Here is an 18,364-nt window from a genome sequence, read left to right on the forward strand (position 1 = left end):
TGAGGATAGCTAAACTTTTAGCCACTGTGATTTTCCTCCTTTGGTGATACACGTTAGCAAAATTAGATATACCGGTTTCCCTCAAGCAAGTGCAATGTGGCCCAAATTGCTTCAAAATAAAAATATGCAAAAGGGCACACTAGCGAGTTTGATGCTATATATTATGAAATGCAATGACCTTTGACATGCTTATGAGCCATATAGCAAGAAAGTGCATGGAAAAAGAACCAATACAAATTGTAAATAGTGTTGCATTTATTAAAACATCTTTGCACATTCACAAATTGCACATTTTCAAATTGTTCCATTAGGGTGAATCTAGATACCAATATCACCAACTATTAATGTTTTAAGACCACCATGCAGTAGTCCCACTACTGTTTTATTTTTCTACAAATCATGAAAAAGTTATGGAGTGTGCCCTCGAATGGGTGTGAAAAAATTAACACAACATTGGAGACCCCTTAAACCATACCTAAGGTTCTCAATTAGGCATGTCCTTGGATTGAGGAGAAGCTCATGTAGTGTAGTTTTGAATCATTACTTGGTTGCATGTATATGTAGAACAAATTTTGATGTTTTTGAATTAATTATTATATCCTATACTCATCAGGATACATGCTTCACCTGCAACATAGCACTTGTAATGGTTTAATGATCTCGTTCCAAATCTGTATTCCATATTTTTTGGGTCTCATGTTCTTAGAATGTGTACTACAACTTGAGGACAAAGTCTGTCGAATTCCACTGAGCAATGCATAAGTTATGGTTAGACAAGATGCCTATATATAAAAAATGGCCTGAAACTCACCAAGAATAGCTACACCCAAGCAAACATTGACCCTACATAGGTCAAGTGAGTCAAAAGTTGATGTTAGAGAAGTTATCAAAGACTCTTGTGGGAAGTTACTAACTTGATGGCCTCCTTGCTTAAGTCTCACAAATACTCACAATCAATTTGTTTCATGTATACTTTTTTACAACGTCATAACAAGACATGTATACTCAAAATCAAGATGGACCAGTGAAGTCTAAAAGAAACTTAAGCACACATACTCTTGATAGGACTTTTTGGAAAACTAGAATGAATGCCAAATTTCAAGGAACCATGTGTTACCTCCTCACTTTTACAACCTTGGGGTGCTATTGGAAGAAGTAATAGAATAAAGAGAAACCATTGAAGCAATACAATCAAGAGAAACCATTTCGAAAAGCCAAGAAGCTATGGTAGAGCAGCATAAAGCTGAAGATTTCAAGTCCATGCAAATCATAATGACAATAGATGCACAAATAAACATTGCTCCCTTTTTTAGAGAATGGTTTGCACGAATGCAAGCATTGGTATGCTCAATACAATGGCTGAGCACCAGCATCTAAGAAATATGTACCTAGCATCAAAGTTGTATTTGATCAAAAGAGCCATTATATCAAGTACATATGATATCTCGAAGTGGATAGGAAAGTTTGGTTCCTCAAAAGCTAAAACTACCACCATTCTAGGTACACATGGAAGATTAAAGACTTTTACAACCAAAAGGGATGTTGAAGATGTCTCCATCAAGCCAATAAAATTTATTTCCCTACGAATGGAGAACACAAGGTTATTTCATGTAACTATATAACAGAGTTGATTGGCGATGCTAAAACTACTTTATAAGATGCATGTGTTGAATGTCTTCCATGAAACTTGTGAGAGCTATGAGGGAGGACCCATATCATGAATGGATTGCTTGACAAGGGTTTGGAGATGTGAGAGCCACTCCTCTTCCCTTCATGTGTTCAATTTCTATGATAACCCTCTCCACCTTCCTTTGTCTACCAAACCATTTTGATTCCTCTCTCACATCCCATGTCAACTTTCTAGTTACTTATTAGATTTTTATTTTAGTGACCACTAGGTGTTCTAGGGATTCTTTGTTCTATCATTGAAATGTATATATATAGAAGAATAATTATTCTTCAAATTTCTAAGCAATGGACCATGCTACACGCAAGCAAGGAGTGGTTCCAACTAATCTTTACCCCATCTTTCTATACCCCAAAACTTTTATATGTGCACCCAATTGAGAGAAATCAACAATGATTGGATCGATTCCCATTAGTCCACTTTCATGTATTTACTTTATGTAGTGAAGCATATTTCATAACGCATCCCATATTTTAATGGAAAAAAAGGACATGCAGAATAGAGTGAAATACCAAAGGTATTAAAGCTAGTCCAAAGCAAAAAACCTTCATTATTTCCATGTATATGAAAAACACAACCCATCGACCTTGCACTTATAAAAAGTGTCCATGACATGTTTATGCAATAAATACTAAAGAAAGAGAGAGATGCCTCTTTCATCTACTCCACACTTGCTTGGATCAACTTACTTTCAAACATGTGTAAAGACTAAAGGTATTGATATACAAACCCAAAAATACTTATTCTTGTATGTGCAGTGCTCATCTCCCTCAGCAATTGAGATTGCAAGAATCATGATTGGCCAAGGGAGTTACAAAAGAATATCTAATTTGCATAGATCTTACATGCCTTTGTTATATGTTCTTCTATTTCCAACAAGCTATGATGGATGGCATTTGAGAATTCCCTATGCAAACATGCCAAATTATGTTCTTGAATCATCATGGCTAAATAGTCAATGCATCACTCAAAGAGAGTATTATGCATATCAATTACCGGTTTGACTAAAAAATTGCTTGCTACGTGGAGGATGGCTACTTCAACAATGGTTGATATGTATTGGAGTATAGAATAATCTCGGTTGCACTGGATTCGGAACAACCAAGCACATAGCATCTCCTCAAACCTTTTGCCTTCTTTCAACCAAGTCCACAATAAAATAATTTATTTTGGTTAGAAGATAGTCTTAGTTCAATCACATATCAATATAAAACCCAAGAAGATATGCAATGCTTTGGCTCAACCATGAAAAAGATATGGACGCTTGGACTATGGATTTATGCAAGAGAAATCTTAGACTCTTCTGGAGGAAATTTAAAGATTTTGGATGGGAGTAAAGAGGGAGGGCATTCCACTCATGCTAAACTTTTATCTTTAAGTAGACCTTACAGATGTTGAATTTGATCTGGGAAACCCAATGGTTTAACTCGCGCTTTGATCTCGTATATTTTCAGGAAACCCAATGGTTGAACTTGTAAGATGTTGTTTGAACTTACTGAGTAAATCCCTACAGGAGTGATATCAAGTCTTGAGAGTGCTTAGAAGTAAGCACACTACCTTGTACACACAACTTGGCCATAACAACATGACCACATACAACATTCGCAAAATATGGAGAAAGAAAAACATAGCTATGAACACAAAAATCGTAGGCATTCATGCGAAGTAGGGAGATAGCAATAGAGAGGGAGGGAGAGAAAGGTGTACCGACACATGCATTGGTATACACGTGAGAGGGGGGAAACTATGCAGTTTTGTTACATGCTTGCAAGCAACATTGCCCACATCTCTCATCGGACGTGAACACGAAATGTTGACAAAACAACATAATTTCTTTCCTTGTGAAAACAGGGTGGGAATCCCACTAAGGCCTTGCCTTTAGGAATGTTATTATAGGTGTACATGTTAGTGTGCATTATGCATAAATGTATGCAATGCAATGGTCCCTCCAATATGCAAATGAGTAAGTTGTCGATTCTTTGAATTCTAACTTCAAGTGAAAGTAGGCCATCATCGTTTTTAGATTGTTGATTGTGGTGTTTTTTGAGAGGTAACTATGCTGAAGTCACCACTATGGCCTTGCTTTCAACAAGGTGGCATAATCGCCTAGTCCCCATTTAAAGAAAATGATTTAAAGAAAATGTCAAGTAGCTTGGATAAATGTTTTCCAATAACTTATAAAAGAGAAACGAAAGGTATACGAAGGGGAAAGAGAGAAAAGCAAGTAAAGGTGGATGAATATAGCAGAGTGAAGCGGAAGCCACGGCAACCCAGTGGTATTGCTGTCTGCCTACCTGGGTGGCGGCCGGCGGTCGGGTCCGCCCTAAGTCGGCTCAAACGGGTGGGTGAATAGGTGTGTGAGTTTTTTAGAAAAAAAGGAAAAAAAAGCTCTATCACGAGTATGGGGGAGTGAAAAGAGAGAGATCAAAGAGGGGATAGGCAATTGGCCATTTTAGAAAGAGGCCCTCATTTTACATGCTTTTAATAAACATGGTATCATATGACAAAATAATTCCCTAATCCACACAAAGTGACAAAATCATTAAGGACCCTCATAAAAAGACAAGCTTAAACCTAAAATTCATTACAATGGCCTAAACTACCACTAATCCTAACACTAAATGCACCATTAATATGGTCAACTCGACCAAATGAACTAACTTCTAAACAATGAGCCTGATTAGCCATAGACCCTTAGGGGCTTATGTCATGGAGGGGAAAAAGGGGGGAAATAATGATGGCTATTTTGGATGCTTTTCCCTTGGAAGAGCCTAATTTTGATGTTTTTCCTATGATGCATGACATAATGATCCAAGGGAAAATGAGACATGCTATAAAGGAATTGTCACATCAATGGTTCTAGGGAAATAGCACCTTGAGGTCTAGAGCATGGAGTGAGGTCCCACCCTATTTCCCACCTATCTCCCTTCTATTTCCCGTGGTGCATTTGCACAGCATAATAGAAATAGCTATTTCTTACGTATTTCCCTTCCATGACATAAGGCCTTTAGCACAGCCAAAAACATTTATAGGACTTGGCAACATACATAGTGAGTAGGCTACAAAGATAAAGTTGCAGTTACACTGTGATGGGAGAGCTCGAGATCAAGAAGCACGTCGACTATATTAAATCGCTGGACAAGGTACCCATCAACGCAAATTCAAAACTTATGATGAACTGCTGCCCAGAATTGTGATCTACTACAAAAACTAGACTGAGCATGGATCTTTGAATTGTGCAATACGATGACATGTCATACGCATCAACAATTGAATCCGGCTTCGATGCCTATTCTTACAAGTTGTTTCTGGTATAAACAGAAGAAGGACTTCGATTCGCTTGTTACGGAGCATTTACGGATGAGTGGCGCATATTGGGGTCTGACGGCGATGGACCTGATGGGTTATCTTGGAGATATGGACAGGGATAGCATCATATCCTGGCTGCTGCAGTGTCAACACGATTGCGGTACTGCCTATCCTCCTTGATTTAGTACGTATTACTTTGTCTTGTAAACTCTTGTGAAACTGAGCTCCCAAGATCATAGTTATCTATATTTATTTTATTGGATACGAAAAGAAAGCTTTCAGCTGGCAGGTTTCTGCACGAATTATCGCAATCTATTTAGAAATTCCAGGGCCTTTTAAAAGCAAGGACCTGGCCAAAAAAAGGGGCAGCCTTGAGCTCTTTTTATACCGATGTTATAGTGGACACTCGCTTACAAACTCCCTTCTTTCCTTTGTTCTTCTGCTTGTTCTATTAAAAATTATAATTTCTTTTCTTTGTTCTCATGCTTGCTCTATAAAAATTATTTGTAAGAGGGGATATAACCATAAGAAATTCTACTCTTATGAAGGTATATATACTAGTGTGTGATGTGGCTTTCAATTTTATTCTCCTTGCCATTGTCAATTTATTGTCCTTAGCCATTTATTCATTTTTTTTTTTGGGCAAAAAGATTACTTCATTAAGTATGAATGAAAACCGCAAGAGCAAGCTCAAGTGCGGAAGTACATCATCACATGCATGAAAGAATAAACCAGCTCAAAAAGAGCTAACAAAAATCCAGGATGGAGGCTGAAAATGCCAGCTCAACCTTGAAGTAGAATCAGAGAAGAAAGAGGATTCCCTCCAAACTCTGAAAAAAATATCCCTCCTAGCGGTAGCTGCTCTCGAAGATCCTTGCATGCTTGCCCAAATGGCCATCAAAGTATGTTTAGTATCAGTCCATAGTCTGGGAAAGGTGAACCTGGGAACTCTCCATCACCTCCGTACATCTGACCCTCCAAATATGCCAAGCTGAAATACTAGCCAGAATCGCCCAAGATATGTCTGTAGAGGCATGAGCAGCTCTGAAAAGAGTGAAGACAAGGGCATCCTCCCATGCATCCGGCAAGGCTATAACTTGTAGAGAAATACCCGTCCTCGTGAAAGCATCCAACCAAGTGGACTCTGTGATCGGCATGTCTTTTGTATCCATCCACCCCACTGGTATGGCTGCGTCTATTTGCTGAATCCTAACTGCGCTCCCTCTGAGGTAGTTGACTAATAAGAGTATCTGATCCTTTGGAAGCTTCCTGAAGGCTTTCTAGGCACCCACCGTGGAGGCAGGTTCCCTCTCCCACCTAGACCACTTACATATAATGTGATGCTCCCGGTGATCTGCCATGCTCATCCAAATATATAATCATTCCACATGATAGGCTTCCTGTCTATTTCTTCGCGAGAGGAGGGTGGAACTCTCCGAAGAGTGCCTCTGAAGCTGTCCCAAGCTTTCAAAATGGCAGCCATGAGAGGGGAAGGGGGAGATTTGAGATGGGCTGAAGTAAAGATCCATCTGGAGCTGTCCATCCAATCTTTCCTAACAGAAGGTGTACATGGCTGAATGCTACATAAGAAAAAATCCTTCCAAGGCTCCTGTCCAAGCATCAATCCTCTCACCACCATCTTACAGAGCAAGGCCATACACTGCAAGTCCGAATCTATAATATTGAGACACCCTTCTCCTATGGGGAGAATGAGAGTCTCCCAAGCCACTCTGGCTATAGCATCTGTAGTCCTTCTCCTATGGGAGAATGAGGGTCTCTAGATCGGCACCAACACGAACAAACGAACCAAGCAGGAGCCAACAGCAGTTGGCTCACAGCCACTACTCTAGATGCAAGGTCAAGCTTGGCAAAACTCCAAAAAAGGAGTTTTTTCCTAATGTTCTTCAACACGGGAGCAAACTGCTGTGTTGGAGAGATTTCCACCCCAACTTGGCATCCTAGATACCTGATGGAAACACCCCTCTGAATCCAAGTGAACCCAATGTCAGCCCCCCAGTCTGGAGTGTCCTTATCACAAATCCAAAAGCCATTGGACTCGTTCCAGTTTATATGAGCCCCTGCTGCAGTGCAATACAAATCCAAGGCTTTCCTGAATGAGGTGAGTGTCTGTGGCGTGGCATCCAAAAAAACAGCCGTGTCATCTACTAGCTCACTATCCAACAACAACTCCTGCCTCAACAGGAGCCTCAGCCCAATAATATCAACTTGAGCTCTAATATAGATGCTCATAGCTTCAGCCACAAATAAAAAGAGAAAGGGGGCTAAAGGGCATCCCTACCGGACTGATCTAGTAATCTAAAACTTGTCTCCCCTGACTCCACCAATAAGAATCTGGCTGTGGGCTGATCTGTAAAGAGTGGACACCCCTCTGATCCATGCATCTGTAAATCCAAAGCGAACGATGGTTCTTTCTAGAAAGCCCCAATCTACCCTGTCATACGCTTTTTCAAAGTCCAGGAGCAGAATGGCTAGCCTATGTCCATTGTGCATGGCCCAGTCAGAGGCCTCCTAGAATGAGAAGATGTTATCAAAGATGCTTTTGCCATGCACAAAGCCCGTCTACGTATCATGTATAAGATCTAGAAGGAAGGGCTGCAAACGTAGGCTGATTGCTTTCGCCAAAATCTTGTACATAGTGCCCAACAGAGTGATAGGTCTCCACTGAGACACTATGTTCCTGCAACCCCCTTTTGGGATAAGATGAATGAGACCCTCAGTAAGAGAGTCCGGCATCTCAAGCGAGTCCCAAGCGCCTTGTAGGGCTGAGGTAATTTGATCCCGAATGTGGCCCTCAAATGCAATAAGAAAGGAAGAGGTAAGTTCGTTTGAGCCTGGACACTTGCCCTTGTGAAGGGCAGAAAGAGCAATCCTAAACTCCATGTTGGTGAATTTTGCATCAAGTGAAACTCTCATATCTCCTGTCATCAACATAGGTAAGTGCTGCCAAATAGGTCCCTAGCATCATCTCTGGCTTGTGTGTTAGGATCTGCTGTGAGAAGGGAGGCATAAAAATCTGTAGCTACCTGCAAGATGGCATCTAGATGTGCCTATAGAACCCCGTCTGAGTCATCAAGCTGGGAAATGCTCATGTCTGGGGCCAATAGTAGAGAAGAACTGCTTGTTGACCCTACCTCCAATCTGAGTCCAAAATGACTCTCTGGCATGAAAGGCATACTCTGCTCTGTGACCTAACAGTGACTGCTGATGAGCCCTTGCTGCAGCAAGGTGCCCTTGAATCCAAGCATCTGTGGGCCTTTTCTGCTCTTCCCTCTGAAGAGCTGCCACCAGCTCCTAGTGGATACCAATCTCTCGCCTGAGAATCTTACCTCCCCTGACACGAGCAATTGAGTGATAGAAGTCGCTAATATCAGAGAGGACGACAGCTGCATCCGAAGGGGATTGCTTCCCACCCTACATGTGAGATACCCAAATCCGTAACACTGCCTCTGTGAGGCCCTCCTCTGCATAAAAGGCATTTGGAATCCTGATACTATCAGAGCGGTCTCCTACCCGAGGCTCTAAAATCATCAAAACAACAGGAAAATGATCTGAAGTGGACACCCCAATGCTAATGCATACTGTCCCACCTCTATCGAGAGCCCCATCATCCACATAAAATCTGTCAATCCGTGCATGGATAGGCATATGCAACCTCGTGTTCGACCAAGAAAACAGAAGTGACTGTGACTGAGTGTGAAAAGCATCATCATACCAAACATCTCTGCCACTGAACTGAAACAAGAAGGCATCCCAGGCTGCTCTCTCTAGGGAATGAATGCCACCTTCGCTACCCCCTCTTTTGTCTGCGGGCATCTCAACCATGTTGAAATCACCCCCAATGATCCAAGACTCTGTAATGGTAGACCAAGAAAGCAACTCCTTCCATAGAAGGACACAATCCCCTCTCAAATTGGAGGCGTACAGGTTTAAAAAGCCAACCTTGCGCCCACCAAATGAAAAGAATGATCCACTGAGCTCTAGAGGGGACTATGACTCTTTGTCAAATCACCAAGAGGAGCATAGATCGAAATGCAAGTACCTCCCCTGGTGACAAAAATGTATGACCTGAAAGAAGCTTACCCGACTTGGCACAATCTTTGACATCTAGTTTATGTTCCTAAAGCATAAGGATATCAATGGGTCTCCCATTAACACCTGGATGAAGTTGTTACGTATCAGTTGCCTACGGCGGCGATGCGGCATATCTCCGAGGCCTTGAATGTTCCAACTGACAATCCTCATCGACGAGAGGAAGAGGTCGGATGAAAAATCCTTCCCGACCTGGTAGCCGAGACAACCCTCTCTTGGGAAAAATTCATCCTATCAAGAGGAGGGAATTCAACTGGGGAAAGCATGCCCACACTTGCTGAAGGGGAGTCTCTGTCCAAAGGGATCCCTAGAGCAAGCTGTAGGCTTGGGATCAGGAGCCACAAAAACGATTTAGATACCTGGTTCTTCCTTTGGAATTGTGGGATGAAGCAACTTGAGAGGACTAGGGAGAGGTTGGGTCTGAGAGGTGGGTTTGGATGGGGAAGCAAAGTGTTCGTTGGGTGGTTGAGATATTGTGCCACTAGGGTCTGCTTGGATGGAAAGTGCTAGGGTGGGTAGTTCAAGAGGGAGTGGGCTCGAATGAGGGATCATGGCCGTGTAGAAGTGGGGATTCCAAGGGGGGGCATGCCTCTCCATGCTTCCCCACCTTTGCTACTGAGGGGTAAGAAGGAGGTCTCTTTCCTTGCTTCAACGCCACTCTAAATTGTTAGAAACTATCATATAATCGTTCAAGTGTTCATATTGATGGCTAGGAGTCCGATGTTTCATTCTTGGGCCAAGTATGTATAGTTGTTCCACAAAGATCATAGAAGATAAATTTGTAAAGTCCAAAGAATTTTGGATGTAAGGTATGATGTAACACCATCTCATTGAGGCACGTTTGTTAGCTATTGATGGGATGTTAGATGTATTTATTCATACATTAGTTACTGTGGTTAGGACTAAGCTATCGGCCACCAAGGCCTAACTTATTGAGCACTTACCCATGCCCTTGGTTCAGGGTTTTTTCGGATTATGCTTTCCAAAGATACCTAGGTCTCGATTATGGGTTTAATCTTGTCTGATATTGGGCTAACCATTTTGCATCAACAATGACTTTGGTAAGCTATGCATTTAACAATACATAGCACACGATTGCTTGTGCTCTTGTGTCCTTTAAACTGAAATGATGTGTCTATTTATACATGTCAAAGACTCATGTGCATGCTTGACAATCAAACTATGAAGTTGTGATCTTTGCAAATCAAATGGGTCACTTTTCAAATTTAGAGTTGGTTTGTTTACTTTTCATCATTTGTATCTTCAAGAAACAATGTTATAGACCATATGTTCAAGAAACAGAAGTTTCCACTGACACGGTGTCCTCTTTCACTTTTGCTCCTAGTATGTGTACCAAATCATGATACCTGAAGGGCTCTTCAATCCTTTTTAGGACTTATCCATGTTCAGGTTCAAGGCCCATTGTATGTCAAAAGGATGCTCTTTATTGGGACACACCTTTGGTCTTGCATTTGCATTTGTGGCTTGTATTCACCATTGTCAAAGTAGGTTTGCTGTTACCGTTGTGAGGTACCATGGAAATAATAGAAAAGGAAGTTGAGGCGAACAAAAAGTCCCCAATTAATAAAAATGCAACTAGTTCTTTCTAGTGCTAGCCTTCATTATGGCTGATTTTCCCTTTGCATTTGGAGTATCATATTCAATGCATTAATATGTATGAAGTGCACATACCTTTGTGCATGTCATTGCATTAAGGTTCTGCATGAATTGTGTCAGTCGGGTGGCAGCATGGAATTTTGTGGAAGTGATAACTGTATACATTTTATTTCGTTCATGATGCAAGTTAATTTCATCTTTGACTTTTTATAGTCTCTTGCAATTTCCTTAATTCTTTTGTTAACGTTGATTCTGATGATGAGGTTTTTGATCCAGGAGGCTTTGGTGGCAACATTGACCATGACCCGCACATTTTGTACACTTTAAGTGCAATGCAGATTTTAGCATTGTACAACAAGCTTGATGCTGTCGATCAGGACAAGGTAGCTGCATGTATCCTCATTTTGAAAGAATATATGTGTGTATATGTTTGCACGCACATGTGCATATGCGCATGGAGACTTGAGAAAGTTAAACATTAGATTCTACAATCCTTAATGTATCCTAGAATTCATATGGTATATGGGGTGCAAGAGACCAAATCTGTACATGCATTCTGGTGAAACGTTAGGGACATGTTCATAAACAAGTGTTCTATTACAAATGTTTGGAATCGCTCTTCTGATAAGATGAAAATAACTCAATACAAAGAGCTATGACAATGCACACTTGCCAACATAAAAGCATTGTCATATAAAAGTTTCTTGACCACGTATTGGTCATGTTAACAAGTAGGTATTAATGAAACTAAAGTATAACAGGTGCTTCAAATATTTGTATAGTAAGTTTTTCTGACCTGCAAACATCATCTTGGGCTTCCAAAGCCGTAATTTTATACAAGTTTTTAATCTACACTTGTTCAAAATTGTGTTCATCCTTTCCACTCTCTTGTACTTGCTTGTTCTCTATCTTGTGAGAGCTTTGCTACAATGAAGGGTTGTTCCTCTGCATCATTTTGTCTGAACTTGGTTTTTTGCTATTTGAAATACACAGAACATAGAAAGTTCCAGTGCATTGGGAAGTGTGCTGGGCTGTAAACCCGAAATTTTGACAAGCTATTTGTCATTGCTTTCCAATTTGTGTTCCAACAACCCATTTGTGCAGAATTCTGAAATACAGCAGTGGGGGCAAATTTTCAAGCAATGTGTATGAAAGCAAGGACAGATTTTGGAGCAGGTTTAAAAGGGCATTATATGGCTTGAAACAATCACCCAAGGCATAATATGCCAGGATAGGCCAGTGCTTTCTCAAGAAGGGATCAAGGAAAGGTTTTACTGATCAGGGATCAAGGAAAGATTACTGATCAAGTCTGTAATAAATGCAGAAACATATTGTGACTCTGATTGTTGTGTATCTTGATGATATACTTATTAGAGGAAGCAACAATGCATTGTGGGTGTGATCAAGGCAAATGTTGACAAGTCATTTGAAATGTTAGATTCGGGTGTAATGCGTTATTTCTGGGGCATTGAAGTGCAGCTGCTTCAAACGAAGTAAGAGAAAGTATATCGAAGACTTTGAAAAGGTTGAAAGTGCCAAATTGAAGACTCTGATGGATGCTGATGAAAAGGTGTCAAGACATGGTGTGTCAAGTGCAGGTAGTGCAGCACTTTAAAAGGAAGCTTGTGGGTATCGTAATATTGACCACTACAAGGCTAGTTTTTTCACACGTTATGCATGCATCATCTAAAAGAGAGAGAGAAAGAAAGAAAGAAAGAAAGTATATTAAAGTCTACAGAAGACCGAAAGGTCTGTGAGACTCAAGAACCAGGTCAGGTAAGGACTGAGATCAGTTAAGAACCAGATCAGTTAAGGACTGAGAGTCCATCAAAACCAAAATGTCTGTTAAGGATCGAGAGTCCATCCTAGGAAACTTATGTATGACATCAGTAATGGACTGAGTGTCTCCACATCTACGTCTTGGCCAATTTGAAATCTTTAATGATTGCAATGCCTTCACAATATACTGCCCACTTGCCATTCTGTCGAGCTTCTCGTACTTTTTGAAGTTCATTAGGCTTGAAGGGTAAGATCTGCTGCTATCCATATTTGGGTGTCTTTCAGGGCTTTTGTTTGGCGAAGGATTGCAAACCTATCTTCTCGTGTATTGAATGTGATGATGGCATGATTCTGTGGTTTGCGTTGGGATGCCTCCACTACTGCAGTGTCCCAAGAGATCATGGGCATGGCATTCGCTATATTCTCAAGACATTGCTCAAACGGTAGAAGATTCCTCTCTAGCTATTTCTTTTAATGGTACGTTTAGAGACAAACTCAAAGGAAATTCCATTTGTTTCGAGGCGTTGTAAGAAGGAGGTTTGGGAGCAAGGAATCGAGAGAGAACCTGCTGCTTGTGCTTCATGGCGATGGCTATGGAAACTTTTAAATCTTCGCTTCACCAATGCTCCAACAAACCGCCAATCCGCACATAAAGTGCAAGTTTTTCCCTAGCTTTCTCCTCCTTAAGCACTAAATCCACATGTTTAGCGAGTTTGGATTTGACCTCATGCGAAATCAGATTTTTAAGCTTGGAAATAACATGTGAGGGGGGATCACTTACACAATGGTGTACTGCTTCTTGAATGCATTCTTGGCTAGATTGCTTCTCTAGCTGGGTCTCTAGTGTGGCTAGCCGCTTGAGTACACTATCCATCTGTGTTTTCAGCTCACGATTCTACCTTTGGAGGTTTTGATTTGTTCTTCTGGACTCAAAATGTGCTTGAGCTCACCCAACCTTGTTCTAGTGGCGGCGACTGGAGAGACCCGGAACTCACAGCTTGGGCAAAAGACTTTATCTTGGTTTTGGTCATGTATTGCAAAAAAGGGTCAATGCTATGTATTTCCGTCGACTACGTGCTTCCATCAAAAGAACAGCGTCCGGTTCTGTCAAGAAGCAAACATTTCATCACGTCCTGTCCAACAACCATAAAAAAGCTCTTAAGACTGTTTCTTCGAGGCAGCAGTCCTAAGCACCCAAAGAAACTAGCGACTGGCAGACCAACATAGCTGGCCCTCGCACTCTTCAGGCTATTGAAATAGCAGCCCAAGACGAATGGCGGCAATGCTCGCCCCACAGAGTAGAGTGGCAATCAAGTTTTCCTTCAAGCATCAAACGAGCACTGCAGGATGAGTGGAGAAGATAGGAGGACAAAACACGGAGGGGTTGATTTAGAGGAGGGGAGAAGATAGGAGGACAAAACACAGATAGAAAGGGGTTGATTTAGAGGAGGGGAGAAGATAGGAGGACAAACAGAGAGAGAGAGAGAGAGAGAGAGAGAGAGAGAGAGAGATGGAGATGAATTGAAATGAAATGAAATGTATTATTGTCCACAGGAGGCCAAGTGGCCTATGGGACCTGAAGAGTATAAGATATGTAGTAAGAAGAAGAGAAAGTATGCTTCCTCGTAGAATTGTGCTGTCATGTATAAGCTGCATCACTATCGAGATAGCCAAGGCAAAATCGTGTGGATCACATCGTGATTGTCTTGCTTGTTTACACAACACACCAAAGTGACATGCTCCTTGGTCTCGTCTACCTGTAGCTGGCAGAGGGCTCAAAGTTGAGTTCTCTCTGGCTGGTCTCCCCAGGTTCCTGTCTCAGGGCAATTGGTATGATCACAATTTACAGAATAGAATAATAGCTCGTGGAGCCTGGGTTGGCATGGGAGTATGAATGCGTGGCTGAGTGCTCCCTTGGTTCTGAGTTTACATAGTCCAGTACTCTAGGTGTATGCAAGGCCCAATAAGTATAGGCAATGGGTAGCCATTGCCTGCAAGGGCCACTATCCACTCTGAGGGCAATCAACAGCTGCCCATAACATTATGTTTGGGGAAATGGTCAGCTTGTACTAAACCTTATCCCCATACATGATCCACATGGTGTCACGTGTGTTCTGACACTCCTATCCATCGCCCCATTATCTGATCCCCAGAAATCCAATCAAAAGTTTGTGTGGACCATACCTCATCTCCTGCTGCAAATAGGAAACCCCAGGCCGGGTGGTCCTTGCTGCCCAAGGTCCCTAGCACACCCTTATTCCTAGGGCGCAAATAACCAACATCTCTAGATAGTGGGGGTAGTTGGGAGGAACATCCATGTAGTTCCTTGGCCCTACTCTCCAGGCTCTCCAAAACTGGCTCAATCAGGGAAGCTAGAGAAAAGGGAGGGGAGGCAAGCAACTTCGAGGGACGGAAGGATTGTTACACCTGGAGAGCTTGTCGGTGGAAGGCCTGTTGGCTTTACCAAGGAGGGGGTGAAGTAACACCTTCTCCCGGCACGGCCTCCGAGGGCCGGGGGGTGCTTGCACCATTGTGGGGTCGTGTGTCGGTGGTCCTCCTATAGGCGTGGAGTCCTCCATAGAGGTCATCCCCCTGCCCTTTGCTTGGGGGGGTGTGTGTGTGGAGTCAATTTGCCATATAGCCTCGTGAGTTGTCATCTGATAGGGTACAGTCTAGGAAAATTTAAAAGGTTGCTAAGATTTGAAGGAGAAATTCAGAAAGAGCTTAGAGAAGCCATATGAGAAGTTGTGTAAAGGAAACCCTTGCAGATGCCTTGTCTCAAAGGCCACAAGTCAATTCAATTTCAGGAGCAACCCATGAAGTGTTGACAACCTCAAAGGATGCATATAAGGATATACCAATCTTTCAAGCTTATGTCCTCAATTGAACGAAGGCAGATGACATAAAGTCTGTTGCATGAACTTACTCGTGCATGTGCCCCCTCAGTGCACATACCCATGTAAACAAATGTGCGCAGGCATATGCACAAGCACGTACAATGACTTCTAAGTTCTAGCCACTATCATTTAGGGTGACATATCAGATAGCAATAATGATATGCTTATTGAGGATCTTGTATGACAATTGCAATAAGATTTTGCAGATCTCAATCAGGCTTGATTTGTCAGGGAGAAATGAGACGCTTTAGAGGCCCTTGTTGAAGAGTTTGTTTACAATGTTGGGAATTCTCTTTCAAAAGTTCGTTTACAATGTTGAACTTCTGTGACATAGATATATGATCTTCTTTATTTGATTGTGTGTGCACGCACTCATGTGCATGTTCTCATGTGCATGTGAACATGTGTGTGCATATGCATCTATGCAGACACCACAGATAAAATTTTCCTATCATGCACCTTCATATGGGTGCATGTTTGTATATTTCTGGCAGACGGCATGAGGATATACTCAAATGTTTCAGCTTCTCGATACCCTTTTCGTACATGGTGCCACCTTTCATAAGCCACCCAGACATTGTAGGATTGCAGCAAGAAGATGGATCATTTGCTGGTGATGAGTGGGGAGAGATTGATACAAGGTATGCTTGCAATCTCAACATGTCCCTTCATATTGATTTTGACATTCACATAGTTGATTGGCAAATTCTGTATCAGCTGAATGATTGGCGAGGATCACATGGTGTTTGGCTCTATTCTGACAAAATGAAGTTCGATTACAGGTTCTCTTATTGTGCGATCTGCTGCCTTGCACTATTAAAACGCTTGGATAAGATAGATCTAAAGAAAGCTACTGATTTTGTCGCCAATTGTAAAAACTTTGATGGTGGATTTGGTTGTACACCTGGGGCAGAATCACATGCCGGCCAAAGTGAGCTAATTTTCTACCTCTTTTTCCCTACGGTATTCTCGCCTTGATTCCCTTAAAGACTATTTATGGGCATGGCATTAATCTGTGAAAGTCATATAATTTCTGGGACATCTATGCCATGTTTACTGGAGACTCTGGTGCATCCACTAACACTGCCAAATATAATCCATGTTTATGGTTGTACGCCAAAACTGATGACACACTCTGCAGTTTTCTGTTGCGTTGGTGCCCTTGCCATTGCAGGTGCCCTTCATCATGTGGATAAGGACTTGTTGGGGTGGTGGCTTTGTGAGCGGCAGGTGCAATCTGGAGGTTTAAATGGGCGACCTGAGAAGCTACCTGATGTGAGGAAAATAATGTTAACTGGAATTATACAACTTTCTGCTGCTCGTAAATCTTTATAACAGATTCATGTGTACGAATAAGGTTCCTTGCCTATCGAACATGTCTGGCCTCCTCATTTATTTCATCAGTAGTTCAATGCAATGATACACCTTTTACAGGTATGCTACTCATGGTGGGTGCTGTCGAGCCTGGTGATAATAGACCGTGTCCACTGGATAGACAAAGACAAACTTAAGAACTTCATTCTTGACTGTCAGGTGAACAGTAACGCTCTCTATTTCTTTGTGCAGACCGGCCTGTTCTCATGTTGATGTGCTTGGATTTGAAGAGGCCATGCTTTTTAATGCAATTGAGCCATTTACTGACAGGACAAGGAGAACGGGGGGATATCAGACAGACCAGATGATGCTGTGGATGTCTTTCATACATTTTTTGGGGTAGCAGGTAGTTTTCTTGACTCTTCAGTACATTTAAGGTTACATGTTATAACTGCACAATTTTTAAAGGTTTTTGCCTTTGATAGCAAGCATTTTTGTAAAATGAGGATCTTTTTTGTAATAATGGTATCAGATTTGGAATGAGCAACAAAACAATAGGATTTAGTGTATGACTTCAAAACTGTGCTTGCAATTTTTTGGCTTCTGAATGCAATCAACTTTGGGTGCAGGGTTATCTTTATTGGAGTATGAAGGACTAAAGCCAATTGACCCAGCCTATGCTTTGCCAGTGGATGTGGTTGACAGAATATTTTTCAGTTATAAAGAGCAATGCTAAATGTCTTCCCTTAACATTTCGTCACACAGAGTACAATCTTTTCAGTTCTCTTCACAGCAGTCTCTAATTATTGATATGTCAACAGAGTTTTGAAGAATTCTGTGGTTGTCCAACTCCTATGAACTCATGCTATTGGAGCTGTTGATCCTCTGTGTGAGGTCAAACAAGGTGGTTCTACCATTATTGGTCTTGTTAGTTTACAGGATTTTAAAAAAGAGGCCAAGTTGTTAGTGCTGCCAAGTTGTTAGTGCTGGATGCATGTATTCTCAAATTTCGTTATTGACAATCAAGGCCAAATGAGCCCATTATGACCCAAGAACAGCTGATGGGAGGGTCGGGTCCAAAAGACACATGTTATGATAGCACCAAAAGGTATGAATAAATTTCACAATTGGCATTGATGTTTGTGTAAGGGAGGGAGCTGCATATAATTTGGGCATTTTGGTCTATCCAGGCTATATTTCTTTCTTCAAAGTGAACTATCATTGACAGAGTAAATCAACTTACAGCTTATTACTTTGACCAAGACCTCTCTAGAGTTTTGTGCAGGTATTGGTTGTACTTGTAGATTGATGCTTAGCTGGTGTTCGTTAGTGGGGGTAGCAGTTTTTGATGTAGGGACATCGTTAAGTGGCTGTCATACGATTGCTCGAAAGGAAGGGTTTTACTACATGAGATCTTCAAATTAATATCTACATGAGATCTTCAAATTAATATGTGAGGGCATGGGTTTTATGCCTTGCTCTCTTGCATGAGGTTTAGTCAGGTTAACAACCAGGATATACTTCGTAGTCTCCTAATCCATTTATATAAAACTATACAGAGATGCTTAGGTGCAACTAAGCATATTAAAAGAAAGCACATTTGTTTCTTTTTGTTGGTGAGTGGATTACATTATTTGTGAGACTTGGGAAT

General features: G+C 41.5%; 1 protein-coding gene across 2 annotated transcripts; it reads left to right on the forward strand.

Moving 5' to 3' along the window:
* Nucleotides 1-4,623: 4,623 nt before the first annotated feature.
* Nucleotides 4,624-17,898, forward strand: LOC147897212 (geranylgeranyl transferase type-2 subunit beta 1-like). Of its 2 annotated transcripts, none has more exons than XM_087381399.1 (9): nt 4,624-4,830; nt 5,009-5,156; nt 11,000-11,116; nt 15,974-16,040; nt 16,182-16,330; nt 16,574-16,674; nt 16,834-16,932; nt 17,044-17,119; nt 17,343-17,898. In XM_087381399.1, exons 1-9 carry the CDS (start codon nt 4,777-4,779, stop codon nt 17,447-17,449), a joined length of 918 nt encoding a protein of 305 aa, XP_087237525.1. In that variant the 5' UTR covers nt 4,624-4,776; the 3' UTR covers nt 17,450-17,898. The 2 variants fall into 2 exon arrangements, with proteins under 2 accessions (XP_087237525.1, XP_087237524.1); XM_087381398.1 differs by having other exon boundaries at nt 4,627-4,830; nt 16,541-16,674.
* Nucleotides 17,899-18,364: the final 466 nt, after the last annotated feature.

Source organism: Dipteris shenzhenensis, chromosome 11 (assembly GCF_047967505.1).
Source record: "Dipteris shenzhenensis isolate YYH24624 ecotype China chromosome 11, Dip_SZ_1.0, whole genome shotgun sequence".
NCBI lineage: Eukaryota > Viridiplantae > Streptophyta > Polypodiopsida > Gleicheniales > Dipteridaceae > Dipteris > Dipteris shenzhenensis.